General features: G+C 34.2%; 1 protein-coding gene across 6 annotated transcripts in view; it reads right to left on the bottom strand.

The window, feature by feature from the left end:
- The window catches only part of LOC150087330 (FK506-binding protein 15-like), a 373,115-nt gene that overhangs the window by 55,389 nt on the left and 294,844 nt on the right, over nt 1-22,882 (bottom strand). For all 6 annotated transcript variants that reach the window (XM_090371133.1, XM_090371131.1, XM_090371135.1 and 3 more), the window contains 2 exons: nt 9,584-9,814; nt 2,908-2,996 (listed from right to left, as the gene is read on the bottom strand). In XM_090371133.1, the coding sequence (XP_090227259.1) occupies nt 2,908-2,996; nt 9,584-9,814 (320 nt within the window). The remainder of the gene's footprint in view (nt 1-2,907; nt 2,997-9,583; nt 9,815-22,882) is intronic.

Below are 22,882 nucleotides of genomic sequence, written 5' to 3'. Positions count from 1 at the left end.
TTTACACCAAATTTTTATTATCAAAACTGTTAACATAACCTATTAATTTCCTTATTGTTAATCTCTTATTGTATGTTGATGCATTCAACTTGTCAAAACTTTAGCCTTGTAGGCTGTGATGGGTATTTATTGCCCAGTGTGCAATATAACAGATTATTTATTTATTAGTATTAGCCATATGGTGGAAGGAAGCCTGAGGCACCAGTCAAAAAAATTAAATTAAATTAAAAAATAAATAAATAAAACAAAACAAAGCACCTATTTGACTCCCTCCTTGTTAGGTACCCATTCAAATGACCTCTGAATCACTCCAAGCTGTCAGCCTCAACCACTGATGAAGGCAACTTATTCCAGCAATCATCAACTTGCTGGCTAAAATAAAACTTACTGCTGTCCAGTCTAAACCTTTACCTTTTAATTTGAATTTATGGCCCCTAGTTCTGGAATCATTTATAACTGAAAAGTTTCATCCTCATTCATTTTAATTTACTTCTCAAAACTTTATACACTTCATTCAAGTCCCCTATAATTGTCTAGTTTCCAAGCTCTAGCCAACATTTTCAGTCTTTTCTTATATGGATGCCCTTTTGATCTCGCCATGTGCATTGCCCATCTTTGGACCCTTTCAAGAGCTGTCTTCGTTTTAAAGGGATTACTCTGCTCAGAATAATCCCTTTCTTCCTCTTTTCAATCCCAGAAAATTTTAAGGCTCAGCTGGACAGGTATTTCGAACGAACGGAGGGGTGAAGTGGAAGGGGTTTTTTTTTCTTCTTCTTCTTTTTTTTTTTTTTTTTTTTTTTTGGCTGATGCTGCATAAGCTTGCTTTCTTGCATCATATGCCTCTACTAATGCTAATGCTAAAAATGTATAACTAATTTTGGGGTTACTATTCCCCAAGTGCAGCACCTTGCATTTTTCTGCACTCAAACTTATCTTCCATTTTTCTCAACTCATTGAAGTCTAAGTTGTCCGAAAACACAGCTTGGCACTGATTATTAACTACTCTATCTATCTTAACATTAGGAAATTTTGACATCAGGCTCTGTACTTGACAAATCAAAAAAAAAAAAAAATAATAATAAAATAAATAATGGTCCCAAATACAGATCCTTGGGAGAACTCCACTTCTTACATTAGCCCAATCTGAAAAGTAACCAATAATCACAACCCTCTATCTACTTACACTGTGATTTGCCTGGTATTTTTCCTGTGGTTACAAAAAAGTTCCAGCTTACAGAGTACTCTTGTATGGTACTGGTTCATATGCTTTTCTAAAATACATGTAAACAATGTTGAAAGTATTTCCTTCACCTAGATTATGACTATCAAAATGGGTTACCAGATTAGTTAAACAGGATTTTCCCTGAACAAAAATCATGCTGTTTCCTTCAGAATTCTTTTCTATCTAAATGAATGACCTTTGATCTGCACTTTTGATCATTGATTCCATGATTTTACCTACTTGAAGTGAGTAATTACTGACTGGTCAGTCAGCAATCAGACTCATCAGTCATTAGTTACCCACCTTACTCTTAGAACCACCTTTATCCAATACAAGGAAATTTTTTCTGACCTCAAAATTACCTTTAATGGTTCGATGCACTCTCTTACTGCCTCCCTGAACACAACTGGGTATCTGTCATCAGCCTTACTGGCTTTTATGCTAGAAAATTTTTTTAATCAATAATCTGAAATTTCAATAATATTGATTTCCCATTTCATGGTTCATGTTGAGGGGGAACTGTGCAAATGAAGCTATTTGTGAGATGAATAGTTTCCCCTCACTGTGAAGGGCCTTTCTTCTGTAAATATCAATGCAAAGTACCCATTCAATTTGTCCACAATATCAGTTGTGTTAGTTCAAGGCTTTTCTGTGTCCATCACATAAGGGTTCCATCTGATTTGTTGCTTGTCCTCTTGGTATCCACATACATGAAAAACTCCTTGTCCCCTATTCTTTGCTCTCTTATAATTATGACCATAGTCTTTTAATGTTCACAACTTTAGATCCACTTTTCCCATTGTGATTCTAGTCTTTATTTTTAAATAATAAATACCCCACTTCTGGGCTATTTTAATACCATTACTACAAGTGTTACTGTCAATCTATAATTTTGCTTTTAATTACTGTTATTTGAATCTTATTTTAACTTTTAGTGTATTTTTATTTGCTTTTTTTTTCTTTTTTTCGTACACGTTACTATAATATGATTAGATCTTTTGTTTTTTTAAATTTTTCCTCTTTTTCGTACTTTCCTTTATTACTTCCTCAAGGCCTGGTATTCCATACATTGCACACCCACCTACCATCTGCTCTTTTTACCTTAAATTACATTATTCTACAGCTGTCTTGTACTTGAAGTCATTAAAATTAGAATTATAATTACATACCCTGTTTCTTTATTTCGATCCTTGCAGTTAAATATACTTGTCATAATATGTCATTTCCTCATATTAGTGCACATGTGTGCACACGCCATAAAACTGGATTATATTTTTTATTATTCTTGTGTTGCCTTGTTAAGGAATCCAAGCCCATGAATAGATAGAATTAAACAGGGATTTTTTTTTTTTTTTTTTTTTGTTACAGGAATACCATACTGGTGATCGAATTGGTTTAGATTAAAGTGTGCAATACTGTTTAGGACTTGAGTGATTCTACGGCTACTCATATGATGTGGTACAAACTGAAGTGGTGTACACGATTCAGTGTTATGTAGTACACTCTAACAGTTGTTGTTTTGAAAGTGCATAGCTACTGCTAACCTTGTAGTTTGTTTTAGAACCACAGTATAAATTTTAGAAAACATGCTGCATGGAATATATAAAAAAAATCCTCTTCGTATACCGTGTTTTCACAAACAATGTCTACAGACAAAAAAAATTTATATATCAAACTTAATTTACCTCTGGACTTTTTCGATCTTTAATTTTTTGTTCTGCTTCTGGTTTAAAGTTTTCCTCTTCTGTGGAATGTTCTCGAGAGTCTAAATTATCTGAAATGATAATAATTAAATTTTATTTATTTATATATATGCTTGTGAACACACGCGTAGAAGGGTGTTCACAATCCAATTTGCATATTGTATGGTCTGAAAAAAGTGAAGTAACTCATGGAGAGAAAAACTCTTCTCCCTCTGCCTGAGATCAACTAACTGACATCTCAATTGAAAAAGACTAGAAATTCCTCCATTCTTTGACGGGAATCAAACCCAGACCTCTCCAAAACAGCGGCAGATGGTGATGTATAGTGATGACTTACATAGCACAGTTCTAGGGGTTAAAGGTACACCCTATACAATTTGAAAAAATATTAATGCAGAACCATGGGTGTTTGTCTCTAAGCAGAACCCAAACCCAAGTCTTAATGCAGATTATATGGCCTCAGTCTTCAGTGGGACCAGAGTAATTCCCATGATCGAAACAATGTATTAAATTTTTTAAAAAATTTTATTTGGTTCCAGTTTATCCAATAAATCTTTGCAAGGGACCAAATAAAATGCTTTGCTGAAGTCTAGGTACATAATGTTAAAGCAATTTTTTTCCTTGAACTGTTTTATAACATCCTTATAGTAATTAACCAGATTGATACTAGTACCATACTGCATCCTTAACCGGAGGCTGGCAATCTTGCTGTTCAAGGAAATCAAACTCACCAGTATAATTTTCCATCACTTTGTTAGGTTCTCCTTTATAGTATGGAGAAAAATTCACTCTTTCCCAGTTCAAGGGGATCATCTCAAAGACTAATAATGATCTCATCATTACTAACAGCTTACATTTTCACATCTCAAATGCTGCCTTCGAAGTCATAGTGAATGTTTTGTCTGAATAATCTGTGCTTTCCCCCCTGAAATTGATACTTTTAAAATCATATTTGAAATTGATACTTTTAAAATCAGGGTGCAGCTTAGAGATTCATAAGCTGCACCTTGATTTATTTTTTTCTTAAAGAAAATTTTTTGACATTATTAGACCCTTTCATTGATCCAAAAATTTAAATTAACATCCCTCTTGCTGTCTCAGTAGTTTTTCTGATGGAGATTTCTCTGAGATTATTTTTTCCCTTATTTCATGCAGTAAGCGAAAGAGTTTCCCATAGTTGGTTATTCCGTTTCCACACAGCAAAAATTTGTGAAATTAATTATATTATGAATGTTTCATTTTTTAAATTATGAATGTTTCATTTTTTAAATTATTTTTTATTCTTATGTATTAAATACAATAAAATATTAATATTATTGATTGATTTTTTTAAATTTAAATCTAACTATTGCATTTTTATTGACATCTAGGAAATTTAATATAAATTTTCTTTTGGGTTGCAGGTGCAAACAATGCATGTTGGGGTCCAGATCACATTCCAGTTACTGCAAGTGTGGGTCTAATACAGTGGACCCATGCAGGACTTTATACTTGGAGCTCTCTTTTTTCTTATCTTTCTAAACAATATTGGTGCTTCCGTAGCCAGGTGGGAAGGAGCTGCAGTGCGTAGCACACGCTTCTTGATTAGACTGTCGTTCGAGCCCGCCACCACCAAATACGGAGGATGTGGAAAGGTCAGGGAATGACCACCACATATCCCGGAGCAATATGGCCTTAGTTGCTAATGCTCCTAAAAACCAAATAATAACAACAACAACAACTAATAGTGACAAATATCTGTTAAACAACAACTAAACGATATTGATGAGGGATACCAGAGAAGTCATCAAAGTTTGTGGATGATTTAAAAGGTTGGGAGGGTGGCTAACAAACAGAATCAGGCTATGTAGCTTCGAAAGGATTTGTACCTGCAAGTATAGGCTGAAAAATGGTAGTTAAAGAGTAATGCTACCAAATGTGAAGTACTGTACTTGAGTGAGGAACAGAAACCCAGTACTTTATTGATTAAGAGAAGAGGAATTAAAGGATGTTCAGGATTAGAACAATTTAGGAGATTTTAATACAGGAAGACAAAGTGCAACATGCAGTGTAAGCAGGCACAAAGGACACATGGTGTTATATCTATGATATTCTGGAATTTTGCAAGTAGAAAGAAGGAAGTCATTATTTCTCTATGGGCCACTCTACTTGCAAAACATGGAGATTTAGAGTTGCAGTTAACAATTTTCCGCCACTAAAGCAATTAAGTAACCTTGGCTGTTGGTCAAGAAAGTTTTCTCCACTGGAGGAAAGCTAACATATCCTATTGTACACTTCAATGCACACATCAGTAGCAGGTATTCTATTATGTTCATAAAATATCTGGAAATGAGAGATTTGGATCTTCTGTATGTTGTATTATACTAGAAAAAGGAAGCTTTCAAAAATAAAAAGTCAAGATAGAGAAAGATAGAGAAAGAAACTCTAGCTTGACTTTTTAGTCAAGGTAGAGCAAGTCCTCTTGCTCAAGATGGAATTGCTCTATCTTGAGCAAGAGGACTTCTACCTTACCATCCCCCCTCCCAAACAGGCACTGGTAATGATATGCAGGAAAAATGTCAGTTTGTAATGATCAAAATGGACTTTTTTTGCAAGATGCTAATTTTGATCTTTACGGTAACAATTTAAAATAGTAAAAAGTGCTTTAAAGTTATGAAATATCAGTCAACTATAGATACACTTCAGAGTTCTTCGGCGGGAAATCATCTTATTTAGGACAAGATTGTTGTTGTACTGTATTTAATTGTTCACTTGGTACACTTTACAACAGGACCACAAATTAATGTTTTAGTATATCAATATATTCTGCATTAAATATCATTATGTCAGCAATACACATCATTAAAATTGATGTATGAGTTTGGATACATAACATGAATGAAATTCTTATATTGTACTTTTTATCATCACCCACTAATGTACAACTAGAACTAGTACAACTTTTGGCAGCATAATAAATAAATTTTCAATACATTGATATACTGGTGTGATATATCACTAATATTGATTATCTATTAACATATGATCACTATATCACTGTATTATTGTTACTTTTTTTTGGCATCCCTACTTTCCAGCCACTTGGAATTCAGTGCTAGTTGACTTTGTTATTCAGCATTTAACCCCCACAGTTCAATTAGGTGGTGTGGACTGCAAAAGTGACTACCAAGGTAGGGAAGACATCACTGGCCACACTTTCCATCAGATTTTATTACTTATTCATTAAGAACTAGTAATAAAATCTGATTGCAGTGTAGACCCTATATGTGAAGAATTCAGATGTTTTGATATTTCTTTCACGCTACTCATTCTATGAAAACTTCAGTGAAAGTGCCCAGACACTTGTTTTTGAGCAGCTGCTGCTAATATGTTTCTGCCTGTACTAATGAGTTAATTATGAAACAAGGGATGAGTATCAGTTTGACATGTGGGGCAGCCTTGTAAGACAACAGTGTGACCACACTACAAATATTTTATCAGATCTAAGGCTGCATCTAAAAAAAGATACAGAACTTCTAGAGGTGCATAGAAGAGCAAACAGATTGGTGAAGAGCATAACTAGACATGCTCATATCATACACATTAATCAAATGAGACATTTCATTTGATTAAAGTGTATAAGGTCCTGGGGAGGAGGAATTAGTAAAATGAATGATTTAGAAATATTTTCACTGGTGAGTGAAATATGAACCAAAGTGCACAACTAGAAAATTTTAGGGAACTACAGTAGATTAAACATTATAATGTTTACTTTTGGGCAGGGTACTGTGGGATACGAACAATTTGCCTAAAAGGGTGGCCAAGGCAGAGAGAGAACTTCAAGGATGATTTGGTTAGGTACTTTTTGAGAATTGGAATATGAGAGATTTTTTTTTTTTTTTTTTTCAGATGCCGAATAAGTTTCTTCCTTGCATTCATTTAAATGTCATTTAAATACTAATAATTCAATTAGTATTATTTCCATAACCAATGCCAATACCATAAAACGGAAACTTCATAGACAGATAGTAAAGGAAGTAGAGGAAATGTATCTGGTGCTCTTTTGTGAAAAGTTAGCAATCAAAGATTATACGCTCAACACTGATTGGTTAATAACATTTGATACACTGTGGTGGAGATCTCCCACTCTAAGCCCATGGGTGTTTCCAATCTGGAAGGATTGGAAATTAGACAGACAGTTCAATTTATGCTGCAAGTGAAGATCTTGCTTAATCTGGAATAGTTTGGTGCAGATTTAACTTTGCCAGATGTGCTGCTATTGCCCTTTGAAGTTGATCTGGCAACGTATCCATAATCAGAGTACAGAGCATCTAAAGAAGGATAGGGGACTATGAATTGAATTGGAATAATCTGCCATTTCCTTTGCAGTGTAATCAGCATGTTTAAAGTTTCTTGAACACTTGACTTATTTGAATAGAAATAAATAACACAAATTAATTATACTTTCTAGAATTTTTTCTGTCTTATAATGTTCTTTTTATTTTTTATAATGTTAAAAACTACAGCTGAAACCTGTTAAAATACAATTCGTTAGAATGCGATTCCGCTTATAACGGAAATGCATAGCTCTCATTTTTCATCAGTCAGAACGTGTTTTTAGTCACTGAAGATCACCATTTTGGATTCCTTATGAACAAGTGCCGAAATTTTCAGTTTAACACAAATCTGTAATATGCATTATCTTTTGATTTCTGTAAGGACAATAATAAACGACTTGTAACTTTACTTGTTGACTTTTATTGAGGAGGCACTTGTTGGTTTGCAAACTGGACATAAATTTCTTGAAACAGAAAAGGTAGATTCCCTTTAAATTTTACACTTAAAATGCCTTATTGAAATTGTTAAAAAGAAACAGAGAGATGCAATGAAACATCAATCCTTGATACAGTATTTTTAAAATATGAAACACTTAAAAGTAATGACTAAAATGTGCAAAAGTTTGTTTGCTAATGTCTACTTAGTAGTTGAAAGCAGAGTGTTTATGTTTTCCCTTTTCTTCCGAATTTCAACCATTTGTTAATTTTAAAACACAAACGTAGCAGTCAATACAACCACATAGAAAAGCAGTTTTTGTGACAAAAGGTGTGTATTTATTTTTTATGTACATCATATTTATTATGTGGAAGCCTTATTGAAGATGATATTTTAGGATATATGATGCTATGCTTGTTTGCTTTTTCTGGACATCCCTGATATTTTTGTCATGCAGAAACAGCAATCATCAATGTGGTTGCACAGTTCTCACCACCATAGGAACAGCAAAAGGCATAGTTTTAATTTTATAGTTAGCCACATCCTCATATTTGTGATGCAGGTAATACACCACATATGTGGAACTAAGTTTTGTCCTGATTGCCCCACTTGCAACCAAAGTATAAAGAATACACATCTTTAGTAATACTATAGATTTTCTTCCTCTGAATTTTTATTATGAACTATCCACACATGTAGCAGAAATTGCCAGTGTGATTCAGACATTTCCTTTGTGCTTCTGCTTAAAAATTTTAATATATAGCTGCACAAAACACAGAAGAAATAAAGAATGTTATAGATATGCTAATCAATCACTCTCAAGCTGAAAGCAAATTTCTGCATATCTATCCTACAATCATTCTATTTAAATTTATATCCCTTATGTGCATTGTCCGAGCAAGAGTTAGATGCCATCCACATTTAATTTATCCATTCCATTTAAAGATAAACACTTCAGCCAGGTCTTCTCACAGGAGCCTAATTTCCAGATGCTGCAATTTGAAGAACTGAAGTCTTATGGTAAAAGTAGTCTTTTGTGTCCTTGACTAATTTTTGCTCTTCTCTATGCCTGCTTCCAACAGTTTCACATCCTTCCTGAAATAAGGCTTCCAGATCTGTATACAGTACTCAAGATATGGCCCAACTATTGTCTTGCACAATGAAACAATCATCTCCTTATCCCTGCTAGCAAAATTTCTGTATGTCAATGACAGAGCACCACAAGCTATCAGAAAACTTCATGTCACACTGTACAATTACCCTGTCTTTTTCTTTCTCCAGTACCTCGGGTGCAGTACCATCCAAATGGTATATTCTTCTGGGATTACTGCTAGTTAGTTAGTTAGTTATTTGGTTTTTAGGAGCATTAGTAACTAAGACCATATTGCTCCGGGATATGCGGTGGTCATTCCCTGACCTTTCCGCATCCTCCGTATTTGGTGGTGATGGGCTCGAACCCAGGTCTAATCAAGAAGCGTGTGCTATGCACTGCTGCTCCTTCCCACCTGGCTACGGAGGCGCCGGGATTACTGCTTTCTATGTAGTAACTTCCATATGGTATCTTGCATTTTTCAATGTTAAACATCAATTGCCATTTCTTAGCCCACTGCCTAATTTTCTAGGCTTTGTTGTAGCATCATATACCCTGATTTCTGTCATTACCCACCTTGCCAAAGTTTGACTATAAACTCGATATATCTTCATCGATATTGTTAATAAATATTGAAAAAATAAAAGTTCAATGCTTTCAATAAATATTAATTGACATATTTTCAATAATTTTTTGTTAAGTGATATGTATATGTTAATGAACCAGTTTATAATATACTTTAATTTTAATACTAAAAATAAAGCTTAATACTTGATAATCAAATTCTATGCAATATTATTTTATTTCGTTACTTACCCTTTGTTGCATTTTCACTATTGTTTGTTTCTAGATCATTTATAGTTGTTTTGGTATCTGTTATATCAGTATGTTCTGCTGTTTCTGCAGGCAACTTTGTTTCAGTCTGCATCTTCTCCTCTGTATGTTCTACTACCATTTCCTCCTCCCTTTCCTTTTCTTCCTTCAACACAGGAATAGTTTCTGAAAGGCTAGATAATTTCTCTTCTGCATGACTAGTTGTACTTTGTTCTGCAAATGTTGAAACATTATATGCATTTCCTGTTTATGTTACAAATATTTATTAACACATGGATATTTATAAGCAAACTTTTGTTTTATTGTATAACAGCTATTAGAGACCAAAATAAATGAGGATAACAAATAAAGACAGACTAAAGTAAATGGAGATAGTCCCATTATCACAGCATAGTCCAAATAAATATATATCACAACATCAGAAACCACTGTAAAGCATGCACTGTGATTGCATGGCAAACAGCAGCAATGGATGATCTCACAATGTGTGGCTACATCCAAGACAATCCTTTATTAAAAAAAAAAAAAAAAAAGGGAGACCAATGGAATGCATGCAGCTTCAAAATGTGAAGGAAGAAACTTATAAAAGTTTTCCATATACAAATGCACAAATAGTTTTAGCTAACTATTTGTGCATGGCCATTTGGTGCAATCATTTCACAGATCATGATAAATCTGTACACCTTTAAAAACAGTCCAGATAGGACTGTTTTTAAAGGTGTACATTTACTGGAAAACCCAAACACTATATACATACAGAAGGTGACACTTATAGACCTCAACTGCTTCAAATTACAGATTGAAACTTTCTGGCTATAATTTGGATTTTTATTTCTATAGAAAAATATTATAAATATTTATTCAACTTTCAGTGCCTTAAAATATGATACCTCATAAAATAAATCACCTAACGTAAAATATGTGAGAAAACATTATTTCTTAAATAATCTCCACACAGGCAAAAAAGATGAACTGCAATTGAGGAAACCAATAAATAAGATTCTGTATGGAAAAGTAAGTCAGGCTTAGCAGATTATAGATGAAAATGAACATCACCGAAATTAACAGTATTAACCATCTGTATATATTTTTGAAATCTGCACACTCAATGTAATACACTTCCTTTTTTTTGGCACCTTTGACCTTTTCATTTTGCTTAATGAGAATGAAAATTTTATTAAATTAAACTAAACATATCTTGAGTATTATTATATAAACATGATTAATGTAGTATTAATATAATAATAATAATAAATTCATTAATGAAATTTATTGATGTCATGTCAAGTACATGCAAAAGGCAGTGATGAGGAATATCTAGACTGAGTCGTAGAGTGGTCCATCTGCTTTCAAAGGTTCAAGTTAAATATGAGATAAATATCACCTGCACTGGGAATGAATCCTATGAAGTAAACAAACTACATCATAAATGATTCCTAGAATTTCTCTATCATCCCTTTTCTAAAATCAAATATGAAGACAAAGAAGGCTTTTATCTGGATTTATTCTTTCTTAGAACCTTAAAAAAAGTGATATAAGCAGGAAAGCATTTTAAATGATATTGCTATATACTGTACATAAAAAAAAAAAAATGCATGGCACTTAAGAGGATTCATCATGAGGAACCGAAGAAGAGAGCTCTAAAAGCAGGATAGTGCTAAAAGTGCAATGCTATAACAGGAGTTTACTAAATATAGATATTAGACCACATATATTTGTGAAATACAGTAGATCGTCAGTTATCTGGAATAAATAATGTCAGGTCTCTTCCAGATAGCAAAATTTTCCGGATAAGTGAATGTAAGGTAAAATTAAATCAATTCTGTTATAATGCACTAAGGTAATAGAAAAAGATTTTAAACAGCATGAAAAAAAAAAAAAAAAACAATTTATTTAATTAAAAAAAAAAAATAATAATAACTTATACATAAAAATTTACACATTTACATATGTATTGTATAGTTGAATAGGTATTTTACAGCAAATTTTATGTGGAAAAAATTAAAAAAAATTTTTTTAAATAACATTTGATCATGTTTTGTTTCATTTGTAGTTGTGACCTATTTTTTTGGTGCTAAATCTCTCAAGTTTCTTAATAATTTCAATTTGATTATATCGCATTCTTTCTGGTTTTCTGCCCATTTCAGTGCTGTTTCTTTTCGTTGACATTTTATCATAAAAAACTGAGAAAAATAATAAATTTCACAGTTTTGGGGAGATATTATTCTTACTGAACCTGGATCTAAACTAAACATAATATGAAATGATGAGAACAAAATATGTCATGGAAAATTGGGTTCATGGAAACGAATGACTAAACTATCACTGAGAAAACCCATCAGTCCTAATCCACATTTCACCAGATATATGACGTAAAAAAACAGATAGAAATACTCTCGTAGCATGATAAACATTTGTCCCAAATACTACCATTAATAAAAAAAAAAAGAAAAGAAAAATCAGATTTTCAAATTATTCCGGATACTGATGTTCCAGATAACTGACTTCTGAATAAATAACGTTCTATTGTATATAAATTTGTAGACTATTTTCACAAATATATCTATAACTGGAAATGTATATTTCTAGATGCATTTGTGAAATGAATCAGGAATTTTTGGAGGTTTAGTTCTTTTTGTAGATGTGTTTAGATATGTTTTGACTATGTTAATTCCAAAGAGACAGAGTATTGTAAGGGAGCATAAGTTATAAGCTGGTTAGCTGACAAAATCTTGTATGCAGTGGACTTCTGAAGAGTCGGGGGGGGGGGGAGGGAAAGAGGACACTTATTCCACAGCTATGTGACTATTATGCTGAAGTTGGTGCTTCTAATTAACTCTACTAGCAATTTTGCAAGGGTTAGGGTGTTTCTTGCCATAATGGTATGCCTCCAGGAGGATGTAATTCTAAATGCTCTGAAAAGGATGCCTTCAAAATGAAAGATTTCTTGGGCAGATTTATTTATTTATTTCCTTTTTAATTTGAGTTTGTTTAATCTGCATATTAATTTTGTCTTATTGTTGTTTTATATATGAGGTGTGGCTATTAAATAATGAGAGTGTGTCAATAAAATACATATAACAAAATATTTCATACTTTACAAGTTAACGCCTTCTAAATAATTGCCTTGCGCGTGTACGCACACGCGAGTTTAAATTTTCAGTTAAAATTAGTTTAACTGTTTCTTTGTCCATGTCAAGTTCTGATGCAACCATTATAATGCTTAAATGACAATCACTTCTAATCAGAAAGCCCTACCTGGTCCACATTTTCATAAGTTTTCTGGATACTGGATGGCCTGGGGTTGTTCACTGTCTTCCACATTCTATTTTCCTTGTAAATTTTTTTTATGCCGTTCAAACATACAAGTTCTTGACATAGTATCTTCTAAATAAACTTGATATAACAACTCATAACATCACCAAGGGTGTCAAGACTACTACTCAGGATTACTAAGAGGTTATAATGATTTATGTACCAACATCGAGCCATGATGATGAAGAAGTTGAAGAAATGTTCACCGAAATTGAGTCTTCTAGATGAACAGAAAACTCACTACACTATCATTATGGGGGACTTCAATTCTAAGGTTGGAAAGAGACAAAACAACACTGAAAGGGAAACTATAGTAAATTTTGGAATTGGTGAAAGAAATGAAAGAGGTGAAAGACTTGTGGAATTTGCAGAATCTCGAGGAATGTCAGTTTCTATTCATCCTTTTTTTCAAGAAAAGGATGAATGGAAAATGGACATGGAAGAGCCCAAATGGATTAACAACTAATGAAATCGACTTCACCCTCACCAACAGAAGATGTATTGTGAATGATGTTACTGTCCTGAACAAGGTAAATGTTGGAAGTGATCACAGAATGGTAAGATGCACACTTGATACAGATGTAAGAAAAGGAAAAAGCGGACTAGAGTAAACAATACAAAGGTCTTTGAGATAACAGAAGAGGAGAAAAAGCAGTATGTACTGGAACTTAAGAACAAGTTTGAGCTTCTGCAGACTGCTCAGGACCAAGGTATCAACGAGAAATATTACAACTTTCTGAAAGTGATAAAGCCCAAGAAACCTATAGGTAAAAAGAAATCCAAAGAAGAAGAAATTAGTCAAGAAACACTTGTTATGATGAACCGAAGGTGAAAAATTAAGAGCAAGAAAAACACTGACAAGGAGAAAACTGAGTATACTGAGTTATGCAAAGCTATTAGAAAGAGACTCAGAGAGGACATAAGAAAATTTAACATAAGAAAAGTAGAACAAGCATTAAGGGAAAACAAAGGATTTAAATCAGCAGCCATGAGCTGTAATACAGAAAGACAAATGATACTGAAATTGAAGAATAGCAATAGTGTACTTATAAATAACAGAGAAGGCACAAGTTAAATAGTAGAAGACTACTACAGAGAATTATACAAAGAGTGAGGGGATGATGCCAGCAGTGGGGAAGGTGGATCGCAAATTAGTAACACATACAACATACCTGATATCCTTCCTGATGAGGTAGAACATGTGTTGAAGAAAATGAAGAATCAGAAAGCCCCATGGGAAGATGAAGTTAGTGTTGAGTTATTAAAATTGGGAAGAAGAGACATGTCACAAAAACTGGCAAGACTCTTAACAAAATGCATTAGAAAAGGTGTGATGCCTAAGGAGTGGAGTAATACAATCATAGTTTTGCTGCATAAGAAAGAAGATAAATCAGAAATTGGAAATTATAGACCAATTAGCTTGTTATCCCAAATCTACAAGTTGTTCACAAGGGTCATTACTAACAGATTAGAAAGAATACTTGATGAGAATCAACCGAAAGAGCAAGCTGGCTTTAGGACAGGATTCTCAACTATGGATCACCTTCACGTAATATCACAGCTAATGAAGAAAGCAAATGAACATAAAACACCATTATGCCTGGCATTTGTGGATTATGAAAAAGCATTTGACTCTATACAGCATAAGGCAATGTTTCGGGCACTGGAAAGACAAGGCATAGATACTCCATATATTATGATTTTGAAGAAAATATATGAGAATGCTAACTCCTTTATCAGACTAGACAAAGACAGTAGTAAATTTTAAATTAAGAAAGGAGTTCGACAAGGAGTCACAATATCTCCGAAGTAGTTAACTGCTGCCCTTGAGGAAGCTTTCAGAAGATTAGACTGGTTGCAGAAAGGTATCAATGTGAATGGAGAGCACCTAAACCATTTACGATTTGCAGATGACATTGTGGTCATAAGCCACGATCCCAAAGAATTAGAGGAAAATTTTAATCAGTTATGCAGAGTTAGTAAGGATTTTGGACTAAAGATGAATATGGCTAAAGCAAAAGTACTGATGAACAAGTATGCCACAGAAAGGGATATAATGATTGAAGGAGCAGTAATTGAAAAGGTGGAGTTATATAATTATCTGGGACAAGTCATTAGTTGTAATAATGATAAATGGGTGGAAGTCAAGAGAAGAATAAATTTTGGATGGATAGCATTCAGGAAACATTGTCACATACTGAAGAGCAATATCCCAGTTTGTCTGAAACGTAAAATAATGAACCAATGTATACTCCCCACCATGACTTATGGAAGTGAAACTTGGGCACTCACCAAAAGAATGGAAGAGAAGCTGAGAGCTACACAGCAAAGAATGGAACGAATTATATTGGGAATCAGACAGTTAGATAAGAAGAGAAACACATGGATTAGGCAGCAAACTCAAGTAGGACATTCTTATCAAAACTAAAGAACTAAAATGGTTATGGGCAGGACATGTAGCTCGAAGACATGATGACAGATGGACTAAGAAAATAATAGAATGGTACACAAGAGGAGCTAGAAGAAAACCTGGAAGAAACAATGGAGATGGACAGATGAAAATAATGAGTTTGTGGGCAGTAAATGGATGGCCACTGCACAAAACAGAAGGAATTGGAAAGTTGCTGGAGAGGCCTTCATCCTGCAGTGGATTGAAAAATTAGTCCACATCATCATCACTGATGATGATGTGGAGTAATTTAGATTACGGTATAGTTTAGGGCTAAAGCCTCAGGTTATATAAATAGTTTAACTAATGTACAAGTTAGTGCAATTACATCATTTCAGTATACAGTCAACTACTTAAGTAGTTATAAATTGGCATCATTAAGTATATCTCGTATTGTGAATACCTTCACAATGAGTTTCCATGGTATTGCACTACCTCGAATAAGTAACGCTTCACCATAGGAGAAGACTATTGTTACTTATTCTCAGCAGATACCATCAACCATATGGCACTGTTTCGGAGTTTATTGGCTCTTTGTCAGTGGGTGGGTATCATCATTGCAACACCAGGGTACCTACCCACCCACTGATGAGGAGCCAATAAGCTCCAAAATGGTGCTGCATGGGTGATGGTATCCGCTGAGAATAAGTAACAATAGTCTTCTCCTATGGTGAAGCGTTACTTATTCGAGGTAGTGCAATATCATGGCAACTCATTGTGAAGGTATTCACAATATGAGATATACTTAATGATGCCAATTTATAACTACTTAAGTAGTTGGCTATGTACTGAAATGATGCATTTGCATTAACTTGTACATTAGTTAAACTCTTTACAGAACCTGAGGCTTTAACCCTAAACTATACCATAATTTAGATATGTATCTTTAAAATGTAAATGTATTTTTTATTTTTCAAGATATGTATGCTCGTTTTGTTTTTTTTTTTTTTGTAAAATGAGCGCCAGATTTTACAGGATTCCAGATTGTAAAGTGCTGGATTTTACAGAGTTTACTGTATAAATAACATGATAAAATTATAATAATATATATTTAAAGAAGATAAAAGAAAATATGAATGTTTTCCATTTTACTGATATAAAACCATTGAAATAATGCAATCACTTTCAAGAAGTACTTAACTTACTTGGCCCACCCCCCATCACAGATTTACCTTTCTCAGTCTCATGCATTGTGAGTTGAAATGAATTGTCAATTTTGTTTGTGACATAGTCGTTATTTTAGTCTACACATCAGAGGCACAGAAGTGTATCCTACCTAGACAAGAGTACCATGGGGGGAAGGCTGTTGACTATATCACTATATGTATCATGGCTTGAAATGAGATTCATTTTGTGAGAGATCCTTTTAAATTTATAAGGCCCCTACTTCAAATAAACAAACCAATGTTTGTACAGTACCACAAAAAAAAAAAAAAAAAAAACAACTGAAAGTTCTTTCCTGTAATGGAAAAGAGCTGTTCATTTTTTCTGAATAGGTGTATACATGACACTGTATACACCAATTCAAATTATTCTGAAACTTCTGGAAGCATTCCTGATAGGCTTATTTTACAGTTGCAATAGTTTTGCATTACATTCTGAATAACTTCCTTCATAAATGCAAATCTGTGACCTTTCAAGGAGTTTTAATCTTTTGCTGCACCACAGAGAACTAAATCCAGCAAGCATGGAAGATGTGGAAACGAAGTGACGACGTGCAAAACAAATTCTTAAATGTATATCATCGAGCATTCGGGAGCACTCTCATGATGCAAATATCAATTCCCCAAAACCTTTTGGGGAATTGATATTTGCATCATGAGAGTGCTCAAAACAATACTGCACAGTCACTTTAAAACTGTTTTTGTCCTGACTCACTTGACCATGGAGGAAAAATTCATGATGAACAATGTCATGTTAGTCAAAAATATATTATGCATGATGTTCACATTTGGTCAAGACTGTCTTTATTTTTTGGGCCCTGGAGAAGATGAGAGTCTTCCAATGACAGGACTGAGACTTTGTTTTTGGACCAAAGCCAAATATCCATGATTCATCACCACGAGTGGCACACCAGTGAAAATCCTGATGTGTAAGAACTCATCAGTGAGTTCTTGCACATCATAACTGCACTGTGCTCATTAGTGAGGATGCATGGCACAAAATTAGCTGACATTCCCACATCTTGTGTTAAAATTTATTCACATGTCCGATAAGAAATAGTTTCACTAAAAGCCTATCACCCTCAGATCACAAATAGAGACAACTGAATCATTGGCATTTGAAGATGAAGTGAGGATCACCTTTGATGGACAAGAAGCAGTCTTTAAACTTCGAAAGCCACTGAAAAGTCTTCAAACATCATTTAGTATCTTCTCTGAAATTTGTTTTTAATATCTTGTGGTTGCACTTTTAATTAATTTGAAACAAAGTTTGATGCAAATTTGCTGCTAAGTAAAATCACTCATTTTGGGATGAAATGCATAAAATACCTATTCAATGCTTGTTAATTTGGGATAACTGCAGATGAACAAGTTATTCATGTGTTAGATGTATTTCATTCATGTATGTCACGTTTAGACGAGTCACTGAATATGTAACAAATCACAACTTAATATGATGTCACAATTTCAAATTACAAAGTCAGTCCCTACACCACTTGATCATACTTTTTATGTTGACAAATATGCAATGTGTATTTAATACCAGCTAAAAAATTCAGTTTTTTCCCAGTAATTTATGGACAAGTGATAGGCAAAAAAACAAAACAAAACCCATCCATCTGTTTCCACATTCATAAGTTAGTTTCCTCAGTAATGCACCACTATTTCCCTTCATTTCACAACTATTTATATAATGTGATTTAACCTGAAGCATTTTCAGCATCATTCATAAATCATGTAATGCATGGAGAGGAGAGTTATATGAGTATTCAATAACAGGTTTATAAAATATAATGTGACTTGAGTAAGCCATTTCATTATGTACTGATGGGAGGAGATACCAATGCTGGTACAGCATTTTTTTTTTTTTTTTTTTGTGTGTGTGTTGGGGGGGGGGGGTAGAATACACAGCAATCAAAGGTCAAATTGGCTGTTACTAAGCATTACAGAGGTTAGCTCCTTTAGTATTAGTAACAAGCCGACCGGGCTAGCCAGGTGGGTAAAGTGCCTGCCTGGCAACCCAAAGGTCGCGGGTTCGAATCCCGCCTTGGGCTTGGATCAAAGTACTGCAAAAATCTTGGGAGGTGCATTATGGCCACAGAAGCCGATGCGCCAACAACTACAAAAAAAAAAAAAAAAAATTAGTAACAAAGTGCAAGAAAGCCAAAGGTTTCTGTTGATATACTAAAAAAAAAAAAGGAAGTAAATAATTGAACAACTAAATAAAAAAGAATAACAAAATTAAGAATAGAAATCAAAAATAAATTTGTCTGCCTCATGTAAGTAACTATCAAAGATGCCCAAAAATTGACTTATGTTGTCAGCCTCAACTACCAACAGAGACAACTTATTTCAGTAATTAATTCACTACCTACAATCCACTCTAAATCTCTTTTCCTATTATTTGAATTTAACATTAACAGTGGTAAATGATGCAAGGAAGCAATCTTATATAGGAGCAGCCAAAAAAAAACCAAAAAAAAAAAAAAAAAAAAACCTACACCTCCGATTTCACCTATTCAATTCCCTCCAATAGTTTTTCCCTTTCTTCCTTGAATTTATTTATCTATCAACTTGTACAACAATACATAGAAGTTTGTTCTAGCAATCAACCACCTGCTGGCTAAAGGCAAACATCCACATCTGTTCTGCAAGTCCTTCCTTAATTTGAATTTGTCCCCTCGTGTGTGGTCTGAGCAAGAGAAAGAATCCCATCAGCACTGCGCTTGCTTGATTCATTCAAAGCCTTAAACACCTCAACCAGATCACTTGCAGGTACCTAGTTTCCACATGCTGTAATTTGCAGAAGTCTTTCTTGGTAAGGGCACTCCTTTGTTCCCCCCACCAATCTCATTGCCCTTCTCTGTACTCATTCTGGTAGCTCCACATCCTTCCTAAAATGAGGCCTACAGACCTGTATGCAGTACTCAAGATGTGACCTGACCATTGCTTTATTAAATGGAATAATCACCTTCTTATCCTTGCTAACAAAATTCCTGTATATCATCGACAAAAACCCAGAGCGGTCCTGACAGCCTGTCTCCAGCAAGAGAAGTTCATATCTGACTACACAATTACTCTCCAGGTCTTTTTCATTTTCCATAACTCCCAGTGTGGTACTCTGAGGTTACTGCTACCCACATGCAGTACTTTGCACTTATCAATGTTAAACTTCAATTTCCATTTCTCAGCCGATCTGTCTAACTTTTCTAGATCCTGTTGAAGTATCAGTATCATACTATCACTAACTACCTGAAAACCTTTGTATCATCTGCAAACTTAGACATTAAGGCTGATACGCCTTCATCAACATCATTGATAAATATAGAAAACAACAATGGGCCCAACACCGAACTCTGTGGGACTCCACTAATAACATTAGTCCACGAAGAGCAATGTCCATTTATTACCACTCTATGTCTTCTTCCACTCAACCATTCCTTTATCCACAGGCAGCAACTTGCACTTAATGCCACACTACTCCAATTTGTACAGCAGTCTTTTCTGTGCAACAGTATCAAAAGCTTACCTGAAATCCAAGTATATGACATCAAAATTATTTTTTGCAACTAGTTCCTTTGTGACCACATCATAGTATCCAATTAAATTGGTCAAACAAGCCTTTAACAAACCCATGCTGTGTTTGAAGTATAATTGCAGTCTTGTCTAGATGATCCTGCAATACTTCATTTACCAGTGACTATTATTTTTCACTGAAACAGAAGTTAAACTAACAGGTCTGTGATTACTTGTGTCATACCCTTTGATCTCCGTTTGGAAATTGGGAATACATTCGTATGTCTCCAGTCTATGGATGCTCTCATACTTATGGCCCTTACTTCAGGAATCGTTTATAGCAGTGAAAATTTTAGTTTCATTCATTTTACTGCCCCTTGTCAGTGCCTTATACAAATATCTTACACACCTCAGTCAGTTCCCCTCTAAGGTGCCTTGTTGCCAAACTCTGTAGCCAGCATATTCAAAATCTTTCCTAATATGAATGCCCCTTTGCAGATCTTACTAAACAAGCTGTCCATGTTTGAACACTCTTAAGAAGCTCTGTGTTTTTTTTTTTGGTGTGGTCTTCATACTGGAACAGTGTTCAGAGTTCAGTCTTACAACTGCCTTATACAGTGGGATTACGATCTCCTTATTTCTCAACGTAAATGTTTAATAATGGGCATTCCTTACCACCTGTTTATACTGCTCAGAGAACTTCATATAAAACCATATCATAATTCCCTTTCTTGCTCTACTGTTTTAAATTCAATCTCAAAATAACTTACACCAAGCGTAAGTTATTTTGGTGTTGCTATTCCTCAAAATCTTCAATTTTTATGCATTAAAACATAGTTGTCACTTCTGACCATTCTTGAAACCTATCCCAGTCATTATAAAGAAACACTACTTGGTGCTGATCCTTAACAACTCTTTAAATCTTGACATCACCTAAAAATTTTGATATCCCACCTCTATCCCTTGATTAATATTATTTATGAAAATAAGAAACAACAGTCCCAGAATTAATCCCTGGGGACCCCATTTATAACTTTAGACCAATCTGAAGAGTAATCTTCAGATTGGTCTGAAGTTAGTCACAGCTCTCTGTCTCCTGTCCTGTGATCCATCTTAGAATTTTACTCATGATACCAAGTGTTCCAGCTTATACAGGTCACATTTGACTCAGTTCCACATGAGGGCTTATATAAGCCCTCATGTGGAACTGAGTCAAAATGCTTTGCTAAAATCCAAACATACAATGTTGAAATTATTTCCAACATTCAGCTCAAGAGGGCGCCTCTGTAGCCAGGTGGGAAGGAGCAGCAATGCGTAGCACACACTTCTTGATTAGACTGGGGTTCGAGCCCGTCACCACCAAATACGGAGGATGCGGAAAGGTCAGGGAATGGCCACAGCATGTCCCGGAGCAATATGGCCTTAGTTGCTAATGCTCCTAAAAACCAAATAACAACAACAACAGCTCAAGAGTAACTGTGTCAAAATAGTTAACCACATTAGTGTTTTCCTTAACATAGCTGTGTTGTATATACCTTCAGAATTACATTTCTATCTAAATTTCCCTGTATTGCATATTGCTCTCTTTATTCTATGTAGGTGAAATCACTGCCTCTATGGTTTTACCTATCACTGAAGTCAGACTGACTGGTTGGTAGTTACCCACTTTACTCTTAGAACATAATGTACTGATGATACATTTTCACTCTTCTTATCCAGAGGAATCTTGAGCATAATGATACCCTCATAATTAATTTTAATGGTTCAATGCACTCGCTCATCACCTCTAAAATGTTGTGATCTGTAAATGTTCTGAATAGTTCTGAATTGTTCTAACCTTGACTTTTGTGACATTTTGATGTGGTTACCATTTTAAGCCAAATTTGTTATTCTCAGATAAGTCCTTAATGATGATTTCTGGATCTACAGAGTCATCAAGAAAAGGTGCAACAGTTTTGAATGCCTATTATTTGATGAACTGCACTGGCATTGGAGAGTTTTTGGTATCATTAAACATGTAACACATAGTAGTGCACTACTCAAGTAATAACTGTTTCCTAATCATTTATGAAATGAATTATAAAATCAACTTTCTCTGTCAGCAATTGTTGATCATGGATTATTGTTTCTGCATTTTGTGAGTAAACATTTTTAAACCTTCTTGAACAATGCTTACAGTAGATGTTTGTTTTTTTTAAACCTAGTTATTGCAACAATCGTTTCACAGATTTCCTAATGCTATTTTCAGAAGTCCTCATGCACTTCTTATTGTGTATCACAGAACCAGACTGTTCAAATGACTTCATTATCTTTGAAAGTGCTGATCTTACTAGACCTTTTCTGCTACCAAATCTCACTATATACTAATGCTTCACTGTAACAAAACAGCATTTCACAAAATCTCTTCACAAAAAAACATGCAGTTAAGCAGAGTATTCCACCTTACAGAATTTTTCTGCTATAGTGAATCACTAACAAAAAAAAGAAAAAAAAGAAAAAAAAGAAACCCATGTCGTACATATGTTTAACGACATCAATGCCATCCAATATCAAAAAATTGTAGGAATTAAATAAATAAATAAAGTAAATTTTAAAAAAAAAATTAAATTTCATATTTAAATTTTATAGCTAGCACATAAATATGGTAACAAAGTGATATACATAATGCAATAAAATTGTAGCACATTTATTTCACAGAACCTGCAGGTATTCCAAGTAATATATTGGATTCAACTATTGTCATTCATGGCAGGAAGACAAATCTTGGTGGTGCTCTTCATAGTGATTACAGAGAATTAGAGATTTCAAGGGATTAGTGGAGCAGAGTAGGATTACAGA

This window comes from Mastigoproctus giganteus, chromosome 4 (genome assembly GCF_048544385.1).
Source record: "Mastigoproctus giganteus isolate SK-2022 chromosome 4, ASM4854438v1, whole genome shotgun sequence".
Classification (NCBI taxonomy): Eukaryota; Metazoa; Arthropoda; class Arachnida; order Uropygi; family Thelyphonidae; genus Mastigoproctus; species Mastigoproctus giganteus.
Note: the sequence above shows the minus strand (reverse complement) of the source record. Positions and strands in the feature narration are given on the sequence as shown.